The 25,661-nt window shown below is 44.0% G+C and overlaps 1 protein-coding gene across 6 annotated transcripts in view; it reads right to left on the minus strand.

The window, feature by feature from the left end:
* Window positions 1–25,661, minus strand: part of ubap2l (ubiquitin associated protein 2-like) — a 60,253-nt gene that overhangs the window by 3,581 nt on the left and 31,011 nt on the right. For 3 of the 6 annotated variants that reach the window (XM_063011135.1, XM_063011148.1, XM_063011126.1), the window contains 16 exons: window positions 22,548–22,749; window positions 19,647–19,963; window positions 19,386–19,561; window positions 15,120–15,240; window positions 14,814–14,853; window positions 13,473–13,653; window positions 13,323–13,386; window positions 12,885–13,203; window positions 10,993–11,081; window positions 10,741–10,794; window positions 9,314–9,395; window positions 8,819–9,039; window positions 7,806–7,911; window positions 6,181–6,324; window positions 3,748–3,815; window positions 1,176–1,370 (listed from right to left, as the gene is read on the minus strand). In XM_063011135.1, the coding sequence (XP_062867205.1) occupies window positions 1,176–1,370; window positions 3,748–3,815; window positions 6,181–6,324; window positions 7,806–7,911; window positions 8,819–9,039; window positions 9,314–9,395; window positions 10,741–10,794; window positions 10,993–11,081; window positions 12,885–13,203; window positions 13,323–13,386; window positions 13,473–13,653; window positions 14,814–14,853; window positions 15,120–15,240; window positions 19,386–19,561; window positions 19,647–19,963; window positions 22,548–22,749 (2,379 nt within the window). The remainder of the gene's footprint in view (window positions 1–1,175; window positions 1,371–3,747; window positions 3,816–6,180; window positions 6,325–7,805; window positions 7,912–8,818; window positions 9,040–9,313; window positions 9,396–10,740; window positions 10,795–10,992; window positions 11,082–12,884; window positions 13,204–13,322; window positions 13,387–13,472; window positions 13,654–14,813; window positions 14,854–15,119; window positions 15,241–19,385; window positions 19,562–19,646; window positions 19,964–22,547; window positions 22,750–25,661) is intronic. The other 3 variants (XM_063011165.1, XM_063011157.1, XM_063011141.1) reach the window with 2 other exon arrangements.

Here is a 25,661-nt window from a genome sequence, read left to right on the forward strand (position 1 = left end):
TTCAGGCCTTACTGGCACATTTGACATGCTTTTTTACTAGTGCACATATACTGATCAGCCATAACATTAAAACCACCTCCTTGTTTCTACACTCACTGTCCATATTAAGCACTTTGTAGTTCTACAATTACTGAGTGTAGTCCATCTGTTTCTCTGCATGCTTTGTTAGCCCCCTTTCATGCTGTTCGTCAATGGTCAGGACCCCCACAGGACAACTACAGAGCAGGTATTATTTGGATGGTGGATCATTCTCAGCACTGCAGTGACACTGACATTGTGGTGGTGTGTTAGTGTGTGTTATGCTGGTATGAGTGGATAAGACACAATGCTGATAGAGTTTTTAAACACCTCACTGTCCCTGCTGGACTGAGTACAGTCCACCAACCAAAAATATGCAGCCAACAGCGCCCTGTGACCACTGATGAAGGTCTAGAAGATGACCAACTCAAACAGCAGCAATAGATGAGCGATCATCTCTGACTTTACATCTACAAGGTGGACCAACTAGGTAGGAGTGTCTAATAGAGTGGACAGTGAGTGGACACGGTATTTAAAAACTCCAGTAGCGCTGCTGTGTCTGATCCACTCATACCAGCACAACACACACTAACACACCACCACCATGTCAGTGTCACTGCAGTGCTGAGAATGATCCACCACCTAAATAATACCTGCTCTGTGGTGGTCCTGACCATTGAAGAACAGCATGAAAGAGGGCTAACAAAGCATGCAGAGAAACAGAAGGACTACAGTCAGTAATTGTAGAACTACAACATTCTTTTATATGGTAAGTGGTTTGTTTATTATTTGTTTATTAGGATTTTAACGTCATGCTTAACACTTTGGTTACATTCATGACAGGAACGGTAGTTACTCATTACACAAGATTCATCAGTTCACAAGGTTATATTGAACAGTCTTGGTGTGGTAAGTGGAGCTGATAAAATGGACACAGTGTAGAAACAAGTAGGTGGTTTTCATGTTATGGCTGATCAGTGTATGTGTAACGGCAAGACCCGTATTATGTTTCTGTCTGCTTATTTTATTTTAATGGATGTGAGGTAGGTTAATACTGCAATTTCAGCAATTTCTTTAAAGCCTTTTAGCTAACATCACTCTCCACTAAATAAAGAAGTCAAATGCTGGTGTTTATTGGATGTGTGGTTGGTACAGACCTGAGCATCCTGCTGTAAGTGGTGGTGCAGCATCTGTGAGTGGGGCTGCTGATGAGCAAGTATGTGCATAAAGGGCGCTGGGGCATAGGGCGCGGCAGCCGGAGGGTTGATGGGTCCGCCGCTGCCAAGTGCAGAAGGAACGCTGAATGAGGCGCCTGGTGCAGCCGCTGCATGGAAACCCTGCTTTTCAAAAGACTTAAAAAAAATAAAAAAGAAAAAAGAAAAGAAAAAGAAAAAGAGGAAGAAGAAGGTGGATTAGTGCATTACTTCTGAGAATTTTGGTTACAAACACTACCAAATTAGGTTGTGGGAACAATTTATGATGTACATGCGACACATGACTTTTAGACTGCCTCACTTTAAATAGGTTGCTAGCAAGCTGGGCTAAACCTAGTACTGATAAGTAGTAAAAATACAAATCTAAAAATATTTACACCATCAAAATGTAAACTACCACATGTACACACCCTTTGATATGACACCCAAGTGTGAGCTGAGGTGCATTTTGTTTTCACTGATACTGCTTGAGATGTTTCAACAATTTAACAATTTAAAAAGCCCACCTGTGGTAAATTCAATTGATTGGACATGATTGCGGATTGCCAACACCTGCCTATATAAGGTCCCACAGTTGACGGTGCATATCAGAGCAAACTCCAAGCCATGGGGTCAAAGGAATTATCTGCAGACCTCAGAAACAGGATTGTATCAAGGCATAGATCTGGAGAAGGGTACAGAAAAATTGCTGCAGCTTTGCAGGTCCCAAAGAGTACAGTGGCCACCATTATTCATAAATGGAAGCAGTTTGGAACAACCAGAAATCTTCCTAGACCTGGCCGCACGGCCAAACTGAGCGATCGGGGAAGACAGGCCTTAGCTAGGTAGGTGAGCAGGAACCCGAGGGTCACTCTGACAGAGCTCCAGCGTATCCTTGTGGAGATGGGAGAACCTATGAGAAGATCAACCATCCAGGCAGCACGCCACAAATCACGCCGTTATGGTAGAGGCCAGACAGAGGCCACAGCCCGCTTGGAGTTTGCCAAAAGGCACATCGAGGACTCTCAAACCATGAGAAACAAAATTCTCTGGTCTGATGAAACCAAAATTGAACTTTTTGGCCTAAATACCAAGTGTCACATCTGGAGGAAACCAGGCAACGCTGATCACCTGGCTAATGCCATCTCTACAGTAAAAAGACGCTTCCAATTCAACCTGACGGAGATGGCAAGGATATGCCAAGAGAAATTGCGCAATAAATGTCCAGAAACGAGTGTGCCAGGCTCGTAGCTTCTTTGCCAAGATGCCTTGAAGCTGTAATTGCTGCAAAAGGTGCATCAACCAAGTATTAGGCTAAGGGTGTGTACAGATATGTAACCCCTTTGTAATTATTAGAGATTGTGTGTTGATGTTTGAGGCAAAAGAGGAACTCAATCTATTATAGAATGAGTCTGTAACGTAATAACACATGGAGAAGGTGAAAGGGGTGTGCAGACTTTCCGACTTGACTATTTTTTTATTTATGCATTTGCCCCCTTTTCCAATAACCCAGTTCTATCTCCTCAACTGCTACAGACCTTTACCTTCACCAAGGAGGGCCATACATAACACACCAGTGGTAAAAGTGACCCGGACAGTACAAAAAACGCTTAACGTAAAAACTAAAGCATAACGTGGCTTGTACTAAAACAATGACCGATGAATTTGGGCAGTACAGAGCACTTATAACCAGTAATAATGGAGAGAAATTGAGTGTGTCGTACTTTTAGTACATTAAGCCACGTTACGCTTTTTTTTATGTAAAGCTCTTTCGACTCTCCCGAGAAGCGCATTCAGAATCCTAAGGTATATAAACACCACACGTGAAGTAAATACAGCTAAACACAGATATATGTGGGGCTTTTAGAGTGGATTTGTTGGTTATTTCACACAAATGGATGTTCGTCTTGTGGAAATTTAGTGATGTTTAATCACTCAAGCCGAGCGCTAAGCAAAGCGGCTATTTGCGCAGAGGGTCGTGGTGAGAGCCAAGCCCAAAACGCTTCTCACGTCAATGAACTAAAGAAAACAACAACTGTGGTCATAAGATGATGTAGACATGTTTTACCACTGAGTTACCCGAGCACCCTGTCTACATTTTTATAAAATAATCTATAGGTTGAATAATACTGGATGAAATCAGTCAGTACACTGATAACGTTGGCTTTTCATCCATCCATGGAGCTACTGTGTTACCATGTAGGGTACCACCCATTTAGACGTCACCAATATCACCAATAGTAATAAGCGATGCAGTTGCAGCGATGCTTTTTGCATAAAAACGAACATCTGTAACAACAGCACAAATGCTCGCACATAATCTACACGCTCCGCCATCACGTCACTCTTTACTTTCATTGCGCAACGCCCACCGTTGATGACGCATGCTTGGTTCCCAAAAACTGGTGGAAACGCAGATCGGTTCTCTACAAAACACCAAGGTTCGAAGAAACCTGAACAGAACCGGTTCAAGAACCAGAGTTCTTTCGGTGGAAAAGTGCTATGATTAAACAGGGAAAATGCAAAAAGCACTTACCTGTGTCTTTGTGTAAACAGATCCTGAAATATCAGGAACACCAGTGTTGCTGGACGTCACAGAGACTCCTGATAGAAAAGAAACATGAACACAAACGTGTTATTCCTTATATGTGAACATACCCAACAATCTCGGACACTAAATTATAAACATTTAACACATAAAACTCCAGGTCTGTGGTTTGGAAAATGAAGAACTGCATGTTTCTGCACACTTTGTGACTGACGGTCTTTAAGATTTGAGCAGTTTACCCCACTCTTTATGGCAGATCCTTTCAAGCACTGTTAGATCAGAAGGCGTGTCTCAGGTCTCTTTGCAGATGTTCCACATGGTTTAATTCTTGGCCTTGGTTAGGCCACTAAAAAACATTCAGAGACTTGCTCCAAATCCACTCCAGTGTTGTTTTTGCTGTATGCTTTAGGATATTGAGTTTGTGATTCCTGTATTTGGCTGCATTCAACTGACTCATTATCTCTTAATTCTTACCAGTCCCCTGTCCCTATCGCTAACCACCCATATGTCATGATGTACCCATATATCTCAATGTTTCATCACAGGGATGAAATCCGGCAGCTGGTTGTTCACCGCTGTGTTTTGCCCTTTTCACAAGATGAAGTGCATGCTGTTCTGCACAAACACACCAGACCAGAGACCAGAGAATCGTTTCTAGATAATGCCCTTCTTGACCAGATGCCAATTCTGACCAGACGTTTTAAACTTAGATGCCTTAGTTGTCCTGGAAACACTAAAAGCCTGTTTTATATTCTTGACCTGATGTATGCATTGCCAGAACTGGTTCACATAGATATACAGACGGTACAGAATATGTATTACTATGTTCAATCAATTTGAGTTGTAAAGACATTTACACCAATCATCCATAACATTAAAACCACCTCCTTGTTTCTACACACTGTCCGTTTTATCAGCTCCACTTACCATATAGAAGCACTTTGTAGTTCTACAATTACTGACTGTAGTCCATCTGTTTCTCTGCATGCTTTGTTAGCCCCCTTTCATGCTGTTCTTTAATGGTCAGGACCCCCACAGGACCACCACAGAGCAGGTATTATTTCGGTGGTGGATCATTCTCAGCACTGCAGTGTGTTGTTCTGGTATGAGTGGATCAGACACAGCAGCGCTGCTGGAGTTGTTAAATACCGTGTCCACTCACTGTCCACGTAATAGACGCTCCAACCTAGTTGGTCCACCTTGTAGATGTAAAGTCAGAGACGATCGCTCATCTAGTATGTCTGCTCTTCGAGTTGGTCAATTGAGATCTTCATCAGTGGTCACAGGACGCTGCTCATGGGGTGCTGTTGGCTGGATATTTTTGGCTGGTCCAGCAGTGACAGAGAGGTGTTTAAACACTCCTTCACCATTGCTGTGTCTGAGCCACTCATACCAGCACAACACACACTAACACACCACCACCATGTCAGTGTCACTGCAGTGCTGAGAATGATCCACCACCTAAATAATACCTGCTCTGTGGTGGTGGGAGAGTCCTGACTATTGTAGAACAGCATGAAAGGGGCTAACAAAGCATGCAGAGAAACAGATGGACTACTGTCAGTAATTGTAGAACTACAAAGTGCTTCTATATAGTAAGTGGAGCTGATAAAATGGATAGTGAGTGTAGAAACAAGGAGGTGGTTTTAATGTAATGGCTGAATTAGTCACACAGACAAAGAGGTGTTCAGAAAAAGAAAAGTGATGCAACAAGCTCCTGTCCCATTATTTCTGGAGGTGAGGTTTGTATATGCCCATTCAGTCCCCACACCTACCAAAATGTACAGTTCGGCAGTGGTGTAACACCCAGATTATTTAATTTGGTAAGCATTAGTACATTAGGTTAGGTTAGAATTGCAAACAGACAAGTATGAGTCTTAACCAAGCAAGATTATGAACCAATGCAACCAGTAACATCTGGACACTAGTTTTGATTGGCAGACAACAGAAAGTCATTCCTTACGGCATGGTAGCTAGAACTCAAATCTGTATAGCTCAGGTCTATAGATCAGGTTTATGTTCAATCTTAATTGCCAGGCAAATTTCATTTTAATGAAATGGTACCCAAGATTAGATAATACACCTAATTCCAAGTTCCAGAGTCTAAAAGATGGTTTAATTCAGACCCACCTCAACAATCAAGTTAGCAAGAGCAGCACGGTTTAGTGGCAAATTACAGCAGTGAGTACTGAGCAAGATTAAGCTCCTGTTGCTGTACCATGACTTGGTATCTTTACCATGAAAATAGCCAACAGGGAGCCATGAGCCAGGTGCAGCCTAGGTTCTGTAGACTCCATTGTTATCAGGCCACCCTGGAGAGGCCTGCCATTAGCTTTCCCATTAAGAAAGACTAGTACTTGTTAAAAGAAAACTAGTATGTAAATCACAGAGGGACGGCGTTTGGCGTGCGGGTGCACTCACCAACTCCGGGCGCGGACACCGAGCTGGCTGGTTTGTTTTGTGCAGAAGCAGCAGCGACGGCGGCGGCAGCAGCCACAGCAGTGCCATAGCCGCCCTTACAGAAATCCCCGCTCCCTGCTGAAGCCTGGCCCAAATCCTCATAGCCTGCACACACACAGCCACGGCCCCACAGCGTTAGAAACACACACCAGGCAGGGCAGGAAGAAGAGGGGTGAAGGTAAGAGGACAGACAGTGAAAGCTGCAAGCAGAATCGGCGCGTGTCAGGAATTTGAAAATAAAAAAAAACACATAGGTGAAAGAAGGAGACAAAGAGGACGGAAGAATGATCAGAGAGGGGGAAGAAAAGTTGCTAGAAATGAGGATAAAAAGGCGACGAACAACTCGTGGTGAAGTGGCAAAAAGCAGGCAGCGTGTGGATGTGTTTGTAATCCCATCACCTAAAAGCAAGACCTCCCCTGACCTCACCACCCCCAGCATCCCAGCTCACAAGGACTCGATCAATACCACAGACGAGGCGTTTACCGCTAAGGAACAAGTACTGTCATACAGCTGTCCTAGGTGAGTCTCAGTTTGTACAGAGCTTTCAGAGTACTGGTTCTGCTTGTTGCACAAAGAACTCAAGACACAGTTCACGGGCACCACACACAAAATTCAATCTAAATTGAAGATGTTACATAGCGCCACCAAGCTGGTTTGAGCATTAAGGGATGAGGGTTGAAAAGCTGATGATTTTTTTTTTTTGCATTTATTCCTGCCAGTGTCACAACCATACACCAATCAGACACACACCAATCTACACTCACTGTCCATGTTATCAGCTCCACTTACCATATAGAAGCACTTTGTAGTCTGTTTCTCTACATACCTTTTTAGCCTGCTTTCACCCTGTTCTTCAATGGTCAGGACCCCCACAGGACCGCCACAGAGCAGGTATTATTTAAGTGCCCATTCTCAGCACTGCAGTGACACTGACATGGTGGTGGTGTGTTAGTGTGTGTTGTGCTGGTATGAGTGGATCAGACACAGCAGCGCTGCTGGAGTTTTTATTTACCGTGTCCACTCACTGTCCACTCTATTAGACACTCCTACCTAGTTGGTCCACCTTGTAGATGTAAAGTCAGAGACGATCACTCATCTATTGCTGCTGTTTGAGTTGGCCATCTTCTAGACCTTCATCAGTGGTCACAGGACGCTGCCCACTGTGTGCTGGATATTTTTTGGTTGGTGGACTATTCTCAGTCCAGCAGTGACGGTGAGGTGTTTAAAAACTCCATCAGAATTGCTGTGTCTTATCCACTCATACCAGCACAACACACACTAACACACCACCACCATGTCAGTGTCACTGCAGTGCTGAGAATGATCCACCACCTAAATAATACCTGCTCTGTGGTGGTCCTGACAGTAATTGTAGAACTACAAAGTGCTCCTATATGGTAAGTGGAGCTGATAAAATGGACAGTGAGTGTAGAAACAGAGAGGTGGTTTTAATGTAATGGCTGATCGGTGTATATACAAACCATTGAACAATGCTGAATTAAATATGTGCCACAGGACTTAACGACTAGCTGTCAAGGTTGCATGTGGATGTAAAATGAAGCAAATAAATAGTGATAACTCTTACCAGTAGTGTATCCATGGGATCCATATCCACTAGCCTGTTGGAAAGGTGTGGCTGAAGCATTGACCCCAACATTTACACCATGCTGTTTGGAGGATGCAGGTGCGACCTAAGAGCACGACAGTCAGCATCAGAAATAGACTCCAAACTTTGTGTAAAACATGATGCTAAAATCTTAATAAAAAAAATGTCCTATCTCCAATTCACCTCTCTTGCATGTCTTTGGACTTTGCGAGGAAACCGAGCTACCGGAGGAAACCCACGCAGACACAGGGAGAACATGCAAACTCTGGGAATTAAAACCCAGGACCTTCTTGCTGTGAGGCGGCAGTGCTACCCACCGAGACACTGTGCCGCCCCCCCAAACGAGTTCATTACAACACCAACTTGCTACAATGGTATGGCCACTGGAACCAGTCTGGCACAGGCCCTAAGACTTTCTGAACCCAACATCCTTTGTAGTACACACACTGTGACACAAACATGGACAATTTTGTATCCCCAATTCACCTCACTTGTATGTGTTTGGACTGTGGGAGGAAACCCGGACCTCCCAGAGGAAACCCACACAGACACAGGAAGAACATTTAAACTCCACAGAGAAAGAACCCAATCTGCTCCACCTGGGAATCGAACCCAGGACCTTCTTGCTGCATGAACCAGTCACTGAAGAAGTCTCATAAAGTGGGTGAGAGGTATTCTCCATTAAGAATGATAGCTTGGTCATCATCCTTCTTTCCCCTACTGCCTCCACTGAGTCCAGGGTGCTACTATACCCGTAGCCCTTTAAGTGCAATGAAATGATTACCTATCTTAGTTCCATTATTTGCACCATGGTTGCAATACACCTTGAACACTTGAATTTCTAGCAACTCGGTAACAACCCTTCATTTGCTTTAGCTATGATCTGTTATATAAACATCAGCCAGTGGTTTAATCATGTTGTAACCCCACATGATTAAACAAACAAACTAGCAGTAGGTTATAAGATCAACTATATTGTGTAAAGCTCTTACCGGAAACATCGCTGGACCATACTGAAACGTGTTGGGCAGACCTGGCATTCCTGGATAGTATGGCAGACTTGTGTAGCTATAACCAGGGGGTAATGCAGGGTTTAGGAAGGGTTGCTGTGTGGTGTGGTGAGTTTGGGTTTGACTCTGCTGGGCCTGAGCAAGCGTGGTGGCTGGAGCTGGAGATGATGTGTCACCACGACCAAACTTTGTCAGGTCACCCGCTACGGAAGACAAAAGAGAAATGTATCAACAAGACTGCGTGATAAGAATTTGAATTACATTCACAGCAGGAAAGGTTTATGTGGGTGTTTTGTATCTGTTATGTTGTCTCTGATATTATATGTATATTCCTAATTTAGTAATTGTAATGAATTTTAAAAGTTTTTCTGTTTTTCCAAGGTTAAAAATGTCTTTCATTGTTCCGGTTATGGATCATTTTTGTCTTTCCCTTTGATATTTAGGGCACTCAGTCAATATGTGTTTAATTGTGTTTACCGGAATATGGGTTGCTGGTCAAACTGCCTTCCCTGCCAGTCAGTGCTGTGGTTGCAGTAGCAAATGGAATGCTGTAGTAATCCTAGTAATGGACAGTAAGAAAAGACATTAAAAAGAAGATTCACTTCAGCACTGGTCTTAAAGCAAAAGCAAAAACGGCTTAGGAACTCTTTTTCTATTACATCAATCGGGCATAACATGATGACTACCTTCCTAATATTGTGTTGATCCTCATTTTGCTGCAAGAACAGCCCTGACCCGTCGAGGCATGGACTCCACTAGACCCCTGAAGGTGTGCTGTGGTATCTGGCACCAAGATGTCAGCAGCAGATCCTTTAACTCCTGTAGGTTGCGAGGTGGGGCCTCCATGGATCGGACTTGTTTGTCCAGCACATCCCACAGATGCTCGATTGGATTGAGATCTGGAGAATTCGGAGGCCAAGTCAACACCTCAAACTCGTTGTTGTGCTCCTCAAACCATTCCTGAACCATTTTTGCTTTGTGGCAGGGCGCATTATCATGCTGATAGAGGCCACAGCCATCAGGGAATACCGTCTCCATGAAAGTGTACATGGTCTGCAACAATGCTTAGGTTGGTGGTACGTGTCAAAGTCACATCCACATGGATGGCAGAACCAAAGGTTTCCCAACAGAACATTGCCCAAAGCATCACACTGCCTCCGCCGGCTTGCCTTCTTCCCATAGTGCATCCTGGTGCTATGTGTTCCCCAGGTAAGCAACGCACACGCACCCGGCCATCCACGTGATGTAAAAGAAAACGCGATTCATCAGACCAGGCCACCTTCTTCCATTGCTCCGTGGTCCAGTTCCTATGCTCACGTGCCCATTTTTGGCGCTTTCGGTGGTAGACAGAGGTCAGCATGGGCACCCTGACTGGTCTGCAGCTATGCAGCCCCATACACAACAAACTGTAATGCACTATGTATTCTGACACCTTTCTATCAGAACATAGCATTACCTTCTTTAGCAATTTGAGCTACAGTAGCTCGTCTGTTGGAACGGACCACACGGGCCAGCCTTCGCTCATCACGTGCATCAGTAAGCCTTGGCCGTCCATGACCCTGTCGTTGGTTTACCACTGTTCCGTCCTCGGACCACTTTTGATAGATACTGACCACTGCAAACCGGGAACACCCCACAAGAGCTGCAGTTTTGGAGATGCTCTGACCCAGTCGTCTAGCCATCACAATTTGGTCCTTGTTAAACTCGCTCAAATCCTTACGCTTGCCCAGTTTCCCTGCTTTTAACACATCAACTTTGAGGATAAAATGTTCACTTGCTGCCTAATATATCCCACCCACTAACATGTGCCTTGATGAGATAATCAGTGTTATTCACTTCACCTGTCAGTGGTCACAATGTTATGCCTGGTCTGTGTATATAAACACGACAGTTGTTTCACTTACCAGAGGTATTCTGGTCTGGAGCATCTGCAGATCATCATAGCCGTACACTTGAGGCTAGAACACAAAGCAAACAAAACATTTACAAATACGAATTTAAAGCAGAATATTGTACCCTACCATACATTTCTCATCCAAATATCCATTGTACAGATTGATTAAACAGCTGGCATCTAATCAGAGATGCATTTCAAAAAAAGAAATACCGTGATATACAGTGTTAAACCAAGATAAACCAAGGGTTTAGCATGTTACCGGGTATGCATGAAGTAAGCCAGGAGCCATGATGTAAGGATTGGGCAGCAGAGGAGGGACTCCGGGAGGCAGATTTGGAGGTGCTTTCCCTGCAGGCAAAAGAAAATAGAAATGTACTATTGTTATATACAATTCTGGCAACACACCAACTTTTGGTACAGTTATATGCAGCTTATGCTACTACGAGTTGTGTTGCTATAGGAATATGTAAAAAGGGTCCCAAACCCTGTCCTAACTTGGAACTTGTACCATCCTTATTTTAATGGTTATCACGTCGCATTCAAGTGCCTCACATTTACTGGGTAATTTGCACTATGAGGGGTCCTAGCGATCCTACAGCAATTCATTTAGTCTAATGCCACTAAAAATGAGGTTAGGGGACAGTTGAAGCCTAGCGGTTAAGGTACTGGACTAGTAAGTAGAAGGTTGCTGGTTCAAACCCCACCGCTGCCAGGTTGCCAGTGTTGGGTCATTAAGCAAGGCTTAAGCCTTAATTGCCTAGACTGTGTCACTTTGAATAAAAGCGTCTGCTAAATATAAAATGTAACAACACTACTCGGGCAACTAAGTTTGGAAAATTCCCAACCAATTCTGTGGACACAGAGGGGCGCGTGTCAAAACACGGACGTGTATTTTCGTACGAGTCTCGCACTGTTGCTGGATTTTCTAGGTTTACATTCAACTATTAAGGTAGGCTGTGATATCTATTGTAGCTTCCATTTTTTCTATCATTCTAGGCACATGTTCCATGAATTTAGTAGAGCCCTAAATATAATCATAACAGTGATTAATTTATTTTTTTTAAATGTAGGCTACAAAAGTTTTTATTATTTTTTTTTTATTATTCATGCATTTTTCCCTTTTTTCTCCCAATCTAGTAATAATAATTTCAGTTTATATAGCACCTACCCTAACTGAGGGGCATACCCAACACACCCCAACCAACAATAGTAACCAATAACAAACTGCTTCTATTTACATGAACAAGGAGACGAATATTTTCCAAACACCGCGTCTCAGCTGCTTTCAAACCCCAAAACACGCTACGCCAGAAATTAGTTCACCCTAAGGACCGGGTCCCTCTAGACAAAGAGTAACGTAGTGTATGCTGTTATGTGCCGGGAGGATTGCCGGGAACTGTACATCGGGGAAACTAAACAGCCACTGGCGAAACGGATGGCCCAACATAGAAGCTCGACCACTTCTGGCCAGGACTTTGGGTTTACATTCAACTGCAAGCCAGCAGCCACTCATTTAATGATGAAGGTTTGAAGATCCCTGACCAGGAGGAACGCTGGTTTGAACGAGGAGTCAAAGAGGCCGTCTATGTGTAGAGGGAGCGACCATCTCTGAACCAAGGGGCGGGGGCTGAGAGTATATCTCTCTCCCAATACCCCCCAATCATATGTGAAAGGCACACATGACCATTGTAATTAGTGGTCATTGTGATCTGCATATAGACCTGATCACCGGTTCCATTGTTATGCAATAGGCGGTGATCAGTTGTTATGCAAATCAACTGCATATAAGGTCAGACTGAAGAAGTCACTTGGATGAGACGTGTCCAGATGAACTGATTCAAGAAGAGTTAACAGAGGGATCTCCATCATTTCTTCATCTCTGCTGTACATGTGCCATTGATCAGCCAGCAGTTGCTGTAATGAGCAGCAACAAAGAGGAATCCCTTTAGCCTACCCTCCCTCAGACATGGCCAATCACGTCTGTGTTTTCACCCAGCCAGCCAATCTTGAAATCTCAGCAGTGATGGGCTAGTGTGTTCTACTGTAGCACCACCCAAGCGCCCAGTATACATTTGAACTGATTCAAGCAGCCTCTCCATGTACCTTCCCTTGTATCATACATAGTGTCCTTATTCAAAGCTCTGTTTTTACCTGAGGCAGCAGCACTGCGGGATGAAGCCAATGAAGGTGCAGCAGCGGCTAATGCAACCGAGGATGAAGCTGCAGTCGGTGGGACTATTGAAGCAACTCCAGTGACACTGTTCAAACCCATAGCCAGACTGCTGACCTGCCCCAGACTGGACTGAGCGGAGGCGGCACTGACCGAGGAAGGAGGAGGAACAGGGGCGCTGTAGGAGATGGGGGCTGCTGATGATGATGAGACTGAAGAGGATGGAGGGACCAATGAGGGAGCCACAGCTGACACTGAGGAGAATGAGTGCAGGCTGGAGTCTCCATCAATATTTGAATGCTAAAGGAAAGGGAAAAAAAAAAAAAAAAAAAAAAAATCAACCAACAACTCTAAACTGAAAAGCACTCACTGCTTAATCAGTTCTACTTCCAGCCTAAATATTCCAGCAGACAACTCACCAGTAAACTTGTGTTGGCTGTACGGACTGAAGAAGCCAAACTGTTCTGTTGTGTGGAAAGGGAACTAAAATGATAGCAGACAGAATGTGATTAGCTTTTATGACTCGTGTGAGCATTTCCATTCCTTGAGGTTACTTCAGAAACCCTTACTTGTGCTGTGAGGGGGCAATAGAATTAGATGAGGGGTCATCATGTCCGAGACCAGAAAGAGCTGTCTGACTGGATGTTGTCAGCAGAGAGGCTGGACCTGAGATTGGGTCTGCCAAGGAAGCCATGTTTGACAAAGTGGAGGGTGCAGAGTCAGACGATGGCTTCGCGGAGACTGCAGCAGCTGCACAGGAAAAAGACGAGAGCTAAGTATTAACTTTAGAATAACTGGCACCCAGTGAACATGGGTTAAAAAATAAAAACAAAACCAGCAGTTAAATCTCAAAGTGAAACCATTTTCTGCATTAAATGTACTTATATTGATAATGCTGACACTGATCAGCCATAGCATTAAAACCACCTCCTTGTTTCTACACTACTATTACTGACTGTAGTCCATCTGTTTCTCTGCATGCTTTGTTAGCCCCCTTTAATGCTGTTCTTCAATGGTCAGGACTCTCCCAGGACCACTACAGAGCAGGTATTATTTGGGTGGTGGATCATTCTCAGCACTGCAGTGACACTGACATGGTGGTGGTGTGTTTGTGTGTGTTGTGCTGGTATGAGTGGACACAGCAATGCTGCTGGACTGAGAATAGTCCACCAATCAAATCATCCAGCCCTGTGGGCAGCGTCCTGTGACCACTGATGAAGGTCTAGAAGATGACCAACTCAAACAGCAGCAATAGATTAGTGATCGTCTCTGACTTTACATCTACAAGGTGAACCAACTAGGTAGGTGTCTAATAAGAGTGGACAGTGAGTGGACACGGTATGTAAAAACTCCAGCAGCCACGCTGTGTCTGATTCACTTATTCCAGCACAACACACACTAACACACCACCACCATGTCAGTGTCACTGCAGTGCTGAGCATGATCCACCACCTATATAATACCTGCTCTGTGGTGGTCCTGACCATTGAAGAACAGCATGAAAGGGAAACAGATGGACTACACTCAGTAATTGTAGAACTACAAAGTGCTTCTATATGGTAAGTGGAGCTGATAAAATGGACAGTGAGTGTAGAAACAAGGAGGTGGTTTTAATGTTATGGCTGTTCAGTGTAAGCTCTGAGCTAAGTGTAGGTTCAAAATAACACCAAAATTCAGCTCTGTATTTGACTTATTCATCACTGATATAGCATTATGCTCCAGTTACCTTGTTTATAGATTCCTCCTCCCCCCCTAAAATGTAATCCAGCATGGGCTTTAACAAAGGGTTTATTACCAATGACGCCTATAATTTTGGAGCTTACTGTAGACGTGCATTAAGGATCACGATCACAAGCATTATGTAAAGAAATCACAAAGTTACACAAAATGAATTCCTCAAAGCAACATACCTTCCAAAGACTGCGTTGTCTGTATTGAGCTGAACCCATTCTGTACATAAAAACACAAAGAAATAAAGTAAATACAAGGTGAACAGTCTAGTTATTGTGCAGCTCTATTAGAGCACAGTTGTCAGTAAGGTTAAAGCCTTTCCATCTGCTTTTAAAACCCTTAAAATTACTTCTAAGCAATAAGTGCTTGGGTGGTACAACAGTCTAAATTGCTAGCCCAACCACTGCTGGGGATCTCCAGCTTAATCGAATTAGAAAAGATAGGACTGCACAAAACACGACCATATTGACCATGTGATCACTCACCTTGGGCTTCATGTCTTTCTGTGGCGACGAAGAGACCGATGGAGGGTAGCGTCTCGTCTGGGGCGCTCTCTGCTCGTAGATTTCCATCTGAGGTGCACTGGGCAGAGTTGGAGCCTGCTCACTATCACACAGCAATACATAAATGATACATTAACAAGTCCTATTAACACCCAGACTTTAGCACCTAAAAATCTCTGCTAGTGCAACAATGTCACATGGTATTGTGCTGAATATCACTTTAGTAGTAAACATTAGTTATAAATATTATAAAGGTGTTTAATAAAGTCTTAAGCAATTTAACCAGAAGGATTTTGAGGACCAGAAGGCACTCGAGTGGCATCTCGGTGTAATGCATTAACCCACTGCTGTGGGTCTGTCAGAAGGAGGGACAATGGTCGAGCAGGGATTCCTCATCACTGTTGCAATTACAAGGGGTGATAATGATTGTTGGCAGTGTGTGGCTCACCATATGCTATTCTGTGATACCCGCATCTAGCATGTAAAAAGAAGCGGCCAGTGGCGGTGAGACAATCTAAGGGTCTCCTCAGTTATTTACATCAGCGTTTCCCAACCTTTGTTGCACCACGGACCGGTTTCATATAAGATATAATTTCACAGACACACAAACGGTGTAAAATGAGCTTTTTTCACTGCAATGTTGCTTCCAACTAGGGGTGACAATAAGACAATAACACCCAAAAAGAAGCAGTAAAAACTGCTTAATATTTCTGTGCGGCCCGGTAATAAATGACCAATGGACCGGTACCGGTCTGCAGCCCAATGGTTGGGGACCACTTATTTACATCACCATATAGTGACCACAAGAAAATCTAAACAACAGGAATCTATGATTTATTTTAATCCCACATCCTGCAGTGTAAGTAGAATTGGTCAACTAACTATCCAACAGGAGGCTTGGTTATGGGTGTTTTGCCCTGCCATGACCTGTTTCTGTTTAAGACCAGTATTAACAGATTGCTAAAGGGTTCAAAGATCACTACCAATCCTCCACTAAATCTTACAGTGGGATTGAGACACTGTGGCTGTCCCTCCAGGTCTCTGTTTAACCAACAGATCCCTGTTTAACGTCGGTGTTGAGCCAAGCTGAAAAGTGGACCTAGAAAAGATGATCTTACTGCAGTCCTCTACAGTCCAATCTATATAGTCTTTTGCAAGCCTCAGTCTGGCTCTTCTTCGCTTCTCATTGAGAGTTTTTTCTAGCTTGCAAGACTACAGCCCTGCCTCTAGGAGCCTGTTTCAAATCGTCCTCGTCCAAGCTCCCGTCTGCTATTTTTGTAGGTCCTATGGTGTCACCCTATGGTTTGCAATGTTGTACAGTGGGGCCAAAAAGTATTTAGTCAGCCACTGATTGTGAAGGTTCTCCTACTTAGAAAGATGAGAGAGGTCTGTAATTTTCATCATAGGTACACTTCAACTATGAGAGACAAAATGAGAAAAAAAAATCCAGGAAATCACATTGTAGGATTTTTAAAGAATTTATTTGTAAATTATGGTGGAAAATAAGTAATTTGGTCAATAACAAAAGTTCAACTCAATACTTTGTAACATAACCTTTGTTGGCAATGACAGAGGTCAAACGTTTCCTGTAAAGTCTTCACCAGGTTTGCACACACTGTAGCTGGTATTTTGGCCCATTCCTCCATGCAGATCTCCTCTAGAGCAGTGATGTTTTGGGGCTGTCGCTGGGCAACACGGACTCCACAAATTTTCAATGGGGTTTTCTACAGTCTGGAGACTGGCTAGGCCACTCCAGGACCTTGAAATGCTTTTTACGGAGCCACTACTTCATTGCCCGAGTGGTGTGTTGGGGATCATTGTCATGCTGGAAGACCCAGCCAGGTTCCATCTTCGATGCTCTCACTGATGGAAGGAGGTTTTGGCTTAAAATCTCACGATACATGGCCCCGTTCATTCTTCCCTTAACATGGATCAGTCGTCCTGTCCCCTTTGCAGAAAAACAGCCCCAAAGCATGATGTTTCCACCCCCATGCTTCACAGTAGGTATGGTGTTCTTGGGTTCTTCTTCTTCCTCCAAACACGATGAGTTGAGTTTTTACCAAAAAGTTCCATTTTGGTTTCATCTGACCACATGATATTCTCCCAATCCTCTTCTGGATCATCCATATGCTCTCTGGCAAACTTCAGACGGGCCTGGACATGTACTGGCTTAAGCAGGGGGACACGCCTGGCACTGCAGGATTTGAGTCCCTCTCGGCGTAGTGTGTTACTGATGGTAGCCGTTGTTAATTTGGTCCCAGCTCTCTGCAGGTCATTCATCAGGTCCCTCCGTGTAGTTCTGGGATATTTTGCTCACCGTTCTCATGATCATTTTGACCCCACGGGATGAGATCTTGACCCCAAGGGAGATTATCAATGGTCTTGTATGTCTTCCATTTTCTTACAATTGCTCCCACAGTTGATTTATTCACACCAACCTGCTTGCCTATTGTAGATTCACTCTTCCCAGCCTGATGCAGGTCTACAATTTTCTTCCTGGTGTCCTTCGACAGCTCTTTGGTCTTGGCCATGGTTGAGTTTGGAGTCTGACTGTTTGAGGCTGTGGACAGGTGTCTTTTATACAGATAACGAGGTCAAACAGGTGCCATTAATACAGGTAACGAGTGGAGGACAGAAGAGCTTCTTAAAGAAGAAGTTACAGGTCTGTGAGAGCCAGAAATCTTGCTTGTTTGTGGGTGACCAAATACTTATTTTCCACCATAATTTACAAATAAATTCTTTAAAAATCCTAGAGTGTGATGTCCTGGATTTTTTTCTCTCATTTTGTCTCTCATAGTTGAAGTGTACCTATGATGAAAATTACAGACCTCTCTCATCTTTCTAAGTAGGAGAACCTGCACAATCAGTGGCTGACTAAATACTTTTTGACCCCACTGTATGATCTTGTTCCTATGATCTGCTATTTTCAATACTGAACAGTACGCGAGAGCGGGTAGTGTGTCAGAATATGTAGTATTTACTAAACAGTATGCGAAAAGTACCCGGATGACCTACTAAATAAGCAAACATTTTTGAGTATGCAAACATAGCACACTATGGGACCGATAATCTATCCCATAATTCAACTGGAGCTGATAGATGGCGAAAAGTTTGTTTGTTTATTAGGACATTATTTTAACTTTATGTTTTACACTTTGGTTACATTCATGACAGGACAAGTAGTTACTGGTTACACAAGGTTTTAGGTTCACAAGTTTTAACATGAAACACAGTCATGGACAATTTAGTGTCTCCAATTCACCTCACTTGGATATGTCTTTGGACTGTGCCCCACGCACAGGGTGGTGCACTGAGGCACTTTCCTCAGGGTGCTCTGGTTTCCTCCCACAGTCCAAAGACATATCCAAGTGAGGCGAATTATGGACACTAAATTGTCCATGACTGTGTTCGATATAACCATGAACTGATGAACCTTGTGTAATGAGTAACTACCGTTCCTGTCATGAATGTAACCAAAGTGTAAAACATGATGTTAAAATCCTAATAAACAAACAAACAAGCAAACAATGCACGCAATATCAGATGTACTACGTCCGCCATCTTACCAACGTCACGTGATGCATGACGCCACAGTTTTAAAAGCAGACAAGATCGGGCGGCACGGTGGCTCAGTGGGTTGCACTGTCGCCTCACAGCAAGGTGGTCCTGGGTTCCATCCCCAGGTGGGGCGGTCCGGGTCCTTTCTGTATGGAGTTTGTATGTTCTCCCCATGTCTGCGTGGGTTTCCTCAGGGTGCTCTGGTTTCCTCCCAGACACGAGGAGAACATGTAAACTCCACCCAGAAAGGACTAGGACCGCCCCAATTGGGTTTTAAACCCAGGACCCTCTTGCTGTAAGGCGACAGAGCTCTGAAGAGCTGAAAGAGCTTACTGATTTACCGACCGAGCAGGACGCACTGCCTCGAATCTAGTACACACTGTTTAAGTATGCGATTTCAGATGCAGCCTTAGTGTATCCCTCTCCCAGTAAAACCAGAATCAAATCCTTCTGTTCCTCTCTTAAATCTTTGTGTATGATCAAGAGTTATCCTCTGATTGCAGTTACCTTTGAGGTACTACTAGCAGTGTTAATGCAAAAGGACAGTGATGAACACAGCAGTGGTTTTTATACTTTTCCTCATTAAATAAGACCTCATTGAGTGCAATGATGTGTGCCTGTGTTGGAATTTAACATACACTGGAATAAAAAAAAAAAGTGTGCATGCATTATTAAAAAAAAAAGTCCCACCTGTTGGTGCTTGTATAGAGGCTATTCTGAGTCACATTGCCGGGTGTGGTAGTGGCTGCTGCTGAGGTGTCATAATCGGGCAGGACAGGCTCAGATCCAAACTGTAATGCTCCAAATTGTAGGTTAAGACCAGAGATGTCTGCTGAACCTGGCATCTCTACAGCCAAAGAAGGGATCTGTTGACATGCAAAAAAACATATCGATTACATTGTACTGATTGTGTGAAAACTTCTTCTATTTCTGTACTATTGCTGCACTAGCCTTGGTGGTGATGGAAGTCCTCTTCTTCTGTTGTTTGAGCTTATGCTGCTGAAGAGGAAGGGGACTGGAAGCCTGAGGCTCGGCGGGACCCGAAGACATCTGCTGGCTCGTCATGGTGCCCGGCGGCTTTGAAGCGGAGACGGCATGGGCCAGAGAGGCCGAGGAGCTGGGCCGAGAGGGCAGGGAGGTGACGGTAGGAGGTTTGTCCTGCAGGAAGGTGTCCATCATGGAGGATGGCGTGGAAGAGGAGGTTGGTTGGTAAGGCTGACGTTTGGTGAAAGGACTGTGCACGGACGCTTCTGTCTGAGATTTTAGATCTGCACAGAGATGGGGAGAAGCATTAAATGCATTACAAAGTGACCAATTACAAATAGTGATATTATGAAGTAAACAGAAGACAATCTAAACAGCCAGGGGCCATGTGTCGAATGCAAACAGTTGACAAGATACCAATTAATCAGATCTTCCAAATAATTTTATTATAAGATAAACAAAGTAAACACAAAATGCAGCCTTTACATATTCATTTCACTTAATAAAAATAAAGATTTATTCAAAACCTACGTCACCCATGTAAAAACATAATTGCCCAACGTCTTTCTTATTATGGATTTGTGTACACTGACCCTAACGCCAAGTTCACACTACACGACTTTCCAAGTCACCAGATCACTGTACAGTTTACACTACACAACTAGATCTCCTGCAATCGGGAGTCTTTTAAGTCATTGTGGATTTCACACTACACGACTGATCGGCGATAGGGGGTTACACACTACACGATCCATCAGCGGGAGGAATCGCAGGCGAGTCTATCAGGTCTCCCAAACTACGCTTTGTCACGAAAACACATGTGATCAGTGACGAGGTGTTTAATGATACCATGTCCGAAAATGCACGTCGGCAATAAGCAAGCAATCGAAGCTGTTTGTGTGCTGATGTGATGTGAGTTGGATGTAAATAACAATTTTTTGCAATGCAGTGCGAGTATTATGGTTTGGTGTGGACAATTAAATCACAAAATACTGTAAAACGAGTGTGTCCAAAGGTGTGTCCCAAGGTAAGAAGCCTTGGTGTTGTCCTGGATAACCAGCTGACCTTCTCTCCTTATATAGCCAACATGACATCATCAGGAAGATTCGACCATTTCTCTCCAGGAAAGCTACCCAGATTCTGGTCCAATCACTTGTAATCTCAGGGTTGGACTACTGCAACTCTCTTCTGGCAGAAGCTCCCATGTCCAATATTAAACCCTTGCAGCTCATTCAAAATGCAGCTGCCCGTCTGGTTTTTAACCAGCCCAATCACTGCCATATCACCCCACTGCTGCGTCCTCTTCACTGGCTTCCTGTAGCTGCACGCATTCAGTTTAAAACACTGATGCTCGCCTACAAAGCCAAAAATGGACCAGCCCCAAGCTACCTTCGTGGCCTAATCAAACCCCGCTCTGTACCACGCAGCCTCCGAGCCTCTAGTCTCACTCGACTTGATCCTCCACCCAGGACTAAAGGAAGACAAGCATCAAGGCTTCTTCCCAAGTGGTGGAATGAACTTCCTCTGTCTGTCCGAACATCTGAGTCTCTTGCTGTCTTTAAAAAACAATTAAAAACCCACCTTTTTACTAAGCACTTAAGCTGACTTGTACTTATTTACTAACATTTTTTTCCATTTAAAAAAAAAAAAAAAAAAAAAAAAAAAAAAAAAAAAAAAAAAAAAACTTTGGTTCTAACAGGTTTCAACGGATTTGTGTTCTTTGACTGTTTACTAAAACTTGAGGAATTAAATGTTTACTATGGAAGCACTTCTGTAAGTCGCTCTGGATAAGAGCGTCGGCTAAATGCAGAAATGTAAATGAAAATGTCCCCCCCGACATATTCTGATAGAAATCATATTATGCCCCTGTCCCATGTTTTTACACTCCTACCCCAGGATTTCCCTCCCCATATCTTGCGTTCTCATTGGCTGTAGTTCGACATATCACCCACTCGTAAACTGCTCGCAACGCCTTTCACACTACACGATTCTGAGTCGACGACATTCCAGTTATTTAACATGCTAGATATTTTTCTTGCGTCCACGAACGCTCGGATCGAGCTGTTGAACAGTTCACACATAGCAATCGAGTTTCAAACCAGCCAACAGCGGCCCGTAGGCAGCGTCCTGTGACCACTGATGAAGGTCTAGAAGATGACCAACTCAAACAGCAGCAATAGATGAGCGATCGTCTCTGACTTTACATCTACAAAGTGGACCAACTAGGTAGGAGTGTCTAATAGAGTGGACAGTGAGTGGACACAGTAGTTAAAAACTCCAGCAGCGCTGTTGTGTCTAATCCACTCATACCAGCACAACACACACTAACACACCACCACCATGTCAGTCACTGCAGTGCTGAGAATGATCCACCACCTAAATAATACCTGCTCTGTGGGGGTCCTGACCATTGAAGAACAGGGTGAAAGCAGGCCAATAAAGGTACGTAGAGAAACAGTTGGACTACAGTCAGTCAGTTAGTGCTTCTATATGGTAAGTGGAGCTGATAAAATGGACAATGAGTGTAAAAACAAGGAGGTGGTTTTAATGTTATGGCTGATCAGTGTAAGTGTCAATTGAATTTGGTTAACTGGTCGATTTAGTAGCTATGGGTGCAATTTCTCATATTAAATGCAGATTGATGATTTGAAACATAAGTGTGACAAATATTGCCTCATGCCCACCACCTTAAAAAAAAAATACACTTTCTTCAGCACTGTAAGTTAACACTACCTCAAATGAATAACCACCAGTCGAGTTTAGTAGTATGAATAGGTATGGAGACACTCTAAACAACACAAGGTTGAAGCAAAATCGAGCAAGACAATTCTTATTTAACAGCATGTGTACAGCAGTAGGCTCTCCTACCATACTGTGCCAGTGAAGCAGGACTGGACTCCCAGCTGGAAGGGCCCGTGTTGGGCGGGCCACTCTGAGAATGTTGCGCAGCTAGCTGAGCCAGAGCCTGTGCTGTCTTGTACTGCTCCAGGAACTGAGAGCCACTGGTGGAGCCTCCAGTGCTGCCTTTGGAGTCTCCCACTTCACCATAACCCTTACTAAGCATGCTCACCTGAAAAGGGGAACAAGAGTACACATTAAAGTGTGATTACAATGTGATCATTTTTTATGGAAGATGCACTTGGGGTCCAGACGCTATCTAATGTCTTTATTTTAGCAGAGAAGATTTACGTGGCACAGTGGAACAGAGATGATGCTTCACTGGCAGGCTGGCTTGATGTTTATTGAGCGGCTTCTCTCTTACCGTCATCAGTCTAGGAGTAATTTGTGAGTAATTTAAGAGTTCGGGGGGTGCTCAAGAACGACTCTTGGTTCCATTGTCTGTCTACTTGCAGAGTATTAAACTAACTGTACTAACATGGATGTCTGAGGTGTTTTCATTCAAGTGCTACTTGACCTGTTGTATTTCATGTTCACCTTGGGTGGCACAGCAGAAAAGTATACTAACCCACTACCAACGAGATCTGGGGTTTTAAATGTCAGCTGTGCTATTGCCTGGAATAGCCGAGCATTTGGGAGGCACTCTCAATACAGGTCTCCAGCGCAGATAAAAAAATTAGAGGGTTGCGTCAGGAAGAGAATCCAGGGTAAAAACCGTGCCAGGTCTGGTATGTGGACCTGATCTACACCGATCAGGCATAACATTATAACATACAGTGTATCACAAAAGTGAGTACACCCCTCACATTTCTGCAGATATTTAAGTATATCTTTTCATGGGACAACACTGACAAAATGACACTTTGACACAATGAAAAGTAGTCTGTGTGCAGCTTATATAACAGTGTAAATTTATTCTTCCCTCAAAATAACTCAATATACAGCCATTAATGTCTAAACCACCGGCAACAAAAGTGAGTACACCCCTAAGAGACTACACCCCTAAATGTCCAAATTGAGCACTGCTTGTCATTTTCCCTCCAAAATGTCATGTGATTTGTTAGTGTTACTAGGTCTCAGGTGTGCATAGGGAGCAGGTGTGTTCAATTTAGTAGTACAGCTCTCACACTCTCTCATACTGGTCACTGAAAGTTCCAACATGGCACCTCATGGCAAAGAACTCTCTGAGGATCTTAAAAGACGAATTGTTGCGCTACATGAAGATGGCCAAGGCTACAAGAAGATTGCCAACACCCTGAAACTGAGCTGCAGCACAGTGGCCAAGATCATCCAGTGTTTTAAAAGAGCAGGGTCCACTCAGAACAGACCTTGCGTTGGTCGTCCAAAGAAGCTGAGTGCACGTGCTCAGCGTCACATCCAACTGCTGTCTTTGAAAGATAGGTGCAGGAGTGCTGTCAGCATTGCTGCAGAGATTGAAAAGGTGGGGGGTCAGCCTGTCAGTGCTCAGACCATACGCCGCACACTACATCAAATTGGTCTGCATGGCTGTCACCCCAGAAGGAAGCCTCTTCTGAAGTCTCTACACAAGAAAGCCCGCAAACAGTTTGCTGAAGACATGTCAACAAAGGACATGGATTACTGGAACCATGTCCTATGGTCTGATGAGACCAAGATTAATTTGTTTGGTTCAGATGGTCTCAAGCATGTGTGGCGGCAATCAGGTGAGGAGTACAAAGATAAGTGTGTCATGCCTACAGTCAAGCATGGTGGTGGGAATGCCATGGTCTGGGGCTGCATGGGTGCAGCAGGTGTTGGGGAGTTACATTTCATTGAGGGACACATGAACTCCAATATGTACTGTGAAATACTGAAGCAGAGCATGATCCCCTCCCTCCGGAAACTGGGTCGCAGGGCAGTGTTCCAGCATGATAATGACCCCAAACACACCTCTAAGACGACCACTGCTTTATTGAAGAGGCTGAGGGTAAAGGTGATGGACTGGCCAAGCATGTCTCCAGACCTAAACCCAATAGAACATCTTTGGGGCATCCTCAAGCGGAAGGTGGAGGAGCGCAAAGTCTTGAATATCCGCCAGCTCCGTGATGTCGTCATGGAGGAGTGGAAAAGCATTCCAGTGGCAACCTGTGAAGCTCTGGTAAACTCCATGCCCAGGAGAGTTAAGGCAGTTTTGGGAAATAATGGTGGCCACACAAAATATTGACACTTCAGGAACTTTCACTAAGGGGTGTACTCACTTTTGTTGCCGGTGGTTTAGACATTAATGGCTGTATATTGAGTTATTTTGAGGGAAGAATAAATTTACACTGTTATATAAGCTGCACACAGACTACTTTTCATTGTGTCAAAGTATCATTTTGTCAGTGTTGTCCCATGAAAAGATATACTTAAATATCTGCAGAAATGTGAGGGGTGTACTCACTTTTGTGATACACTGTATATACAGGGGTTGGACAAAATAACTGAAACACCTGTCATTTTAGTGTGGGAGGTTTCATGGCTAAATTGGACCAGTCTGGTGGCCAATCTTCATTAATTGCACATTGCACCAGTAAGAGCAGAGTGTGAAGGTTCAATTAGCAGGGTGAGAGCACAGTTTTGCTCAAAATATTGCAATGCACACAACATTATGGGTGACATACCAGAGTTCAAAAGAGGATAAATTGTTGGTGCACGTCTTGCTGGCGCATCTGTGACCAAGACAGCAAGTCTTTGTGATGTATCAAGAGCCACGGTATCCAGGGTAATGTCAGCATACCACCAAGAAGGACAAACCACATCCAACAGGATTAACTGTGGACGCAAGAGGAAGCTGTCTGAAAGGGATGTTCGGGTGCTAACCCGGATTGTATCCAAAAAACATAAAACCACGGCTGCCCAAATCACGGCAGAATTAAATGTGCACCTCGACTCTCCCGTTTCCACCAGAACTGTCCGTCGGGAGCTCCTCAGGGTCGATATACACGGCCGGGCTGCTATAGCCAAACCTTTGGTCACTCGTGCCAATGCCAAACGTCGGTTTCAATGGTGCAAGGAGCGCAAATCTTGGGCTGTGGACAATGTGAAACATGTATTGTTCTCTGATGAGTCCACCTTTACTGTTTT

This window comes from Trichomycterus rosablanca, chromosome 2 (genome assembly GCF_030014385.1).
Source record: "Trichomycterus rosablanca isolate fTriRos1 chromosome 2, fTriRos1.hap1, whole genome shotgun sequence".
NCBI lineage: Eukaryota > Metazoa > Chordata > Actinopteri > Siluriformes > Trichomycteridae > Trichomycterus > Trichomycterus rosablanca.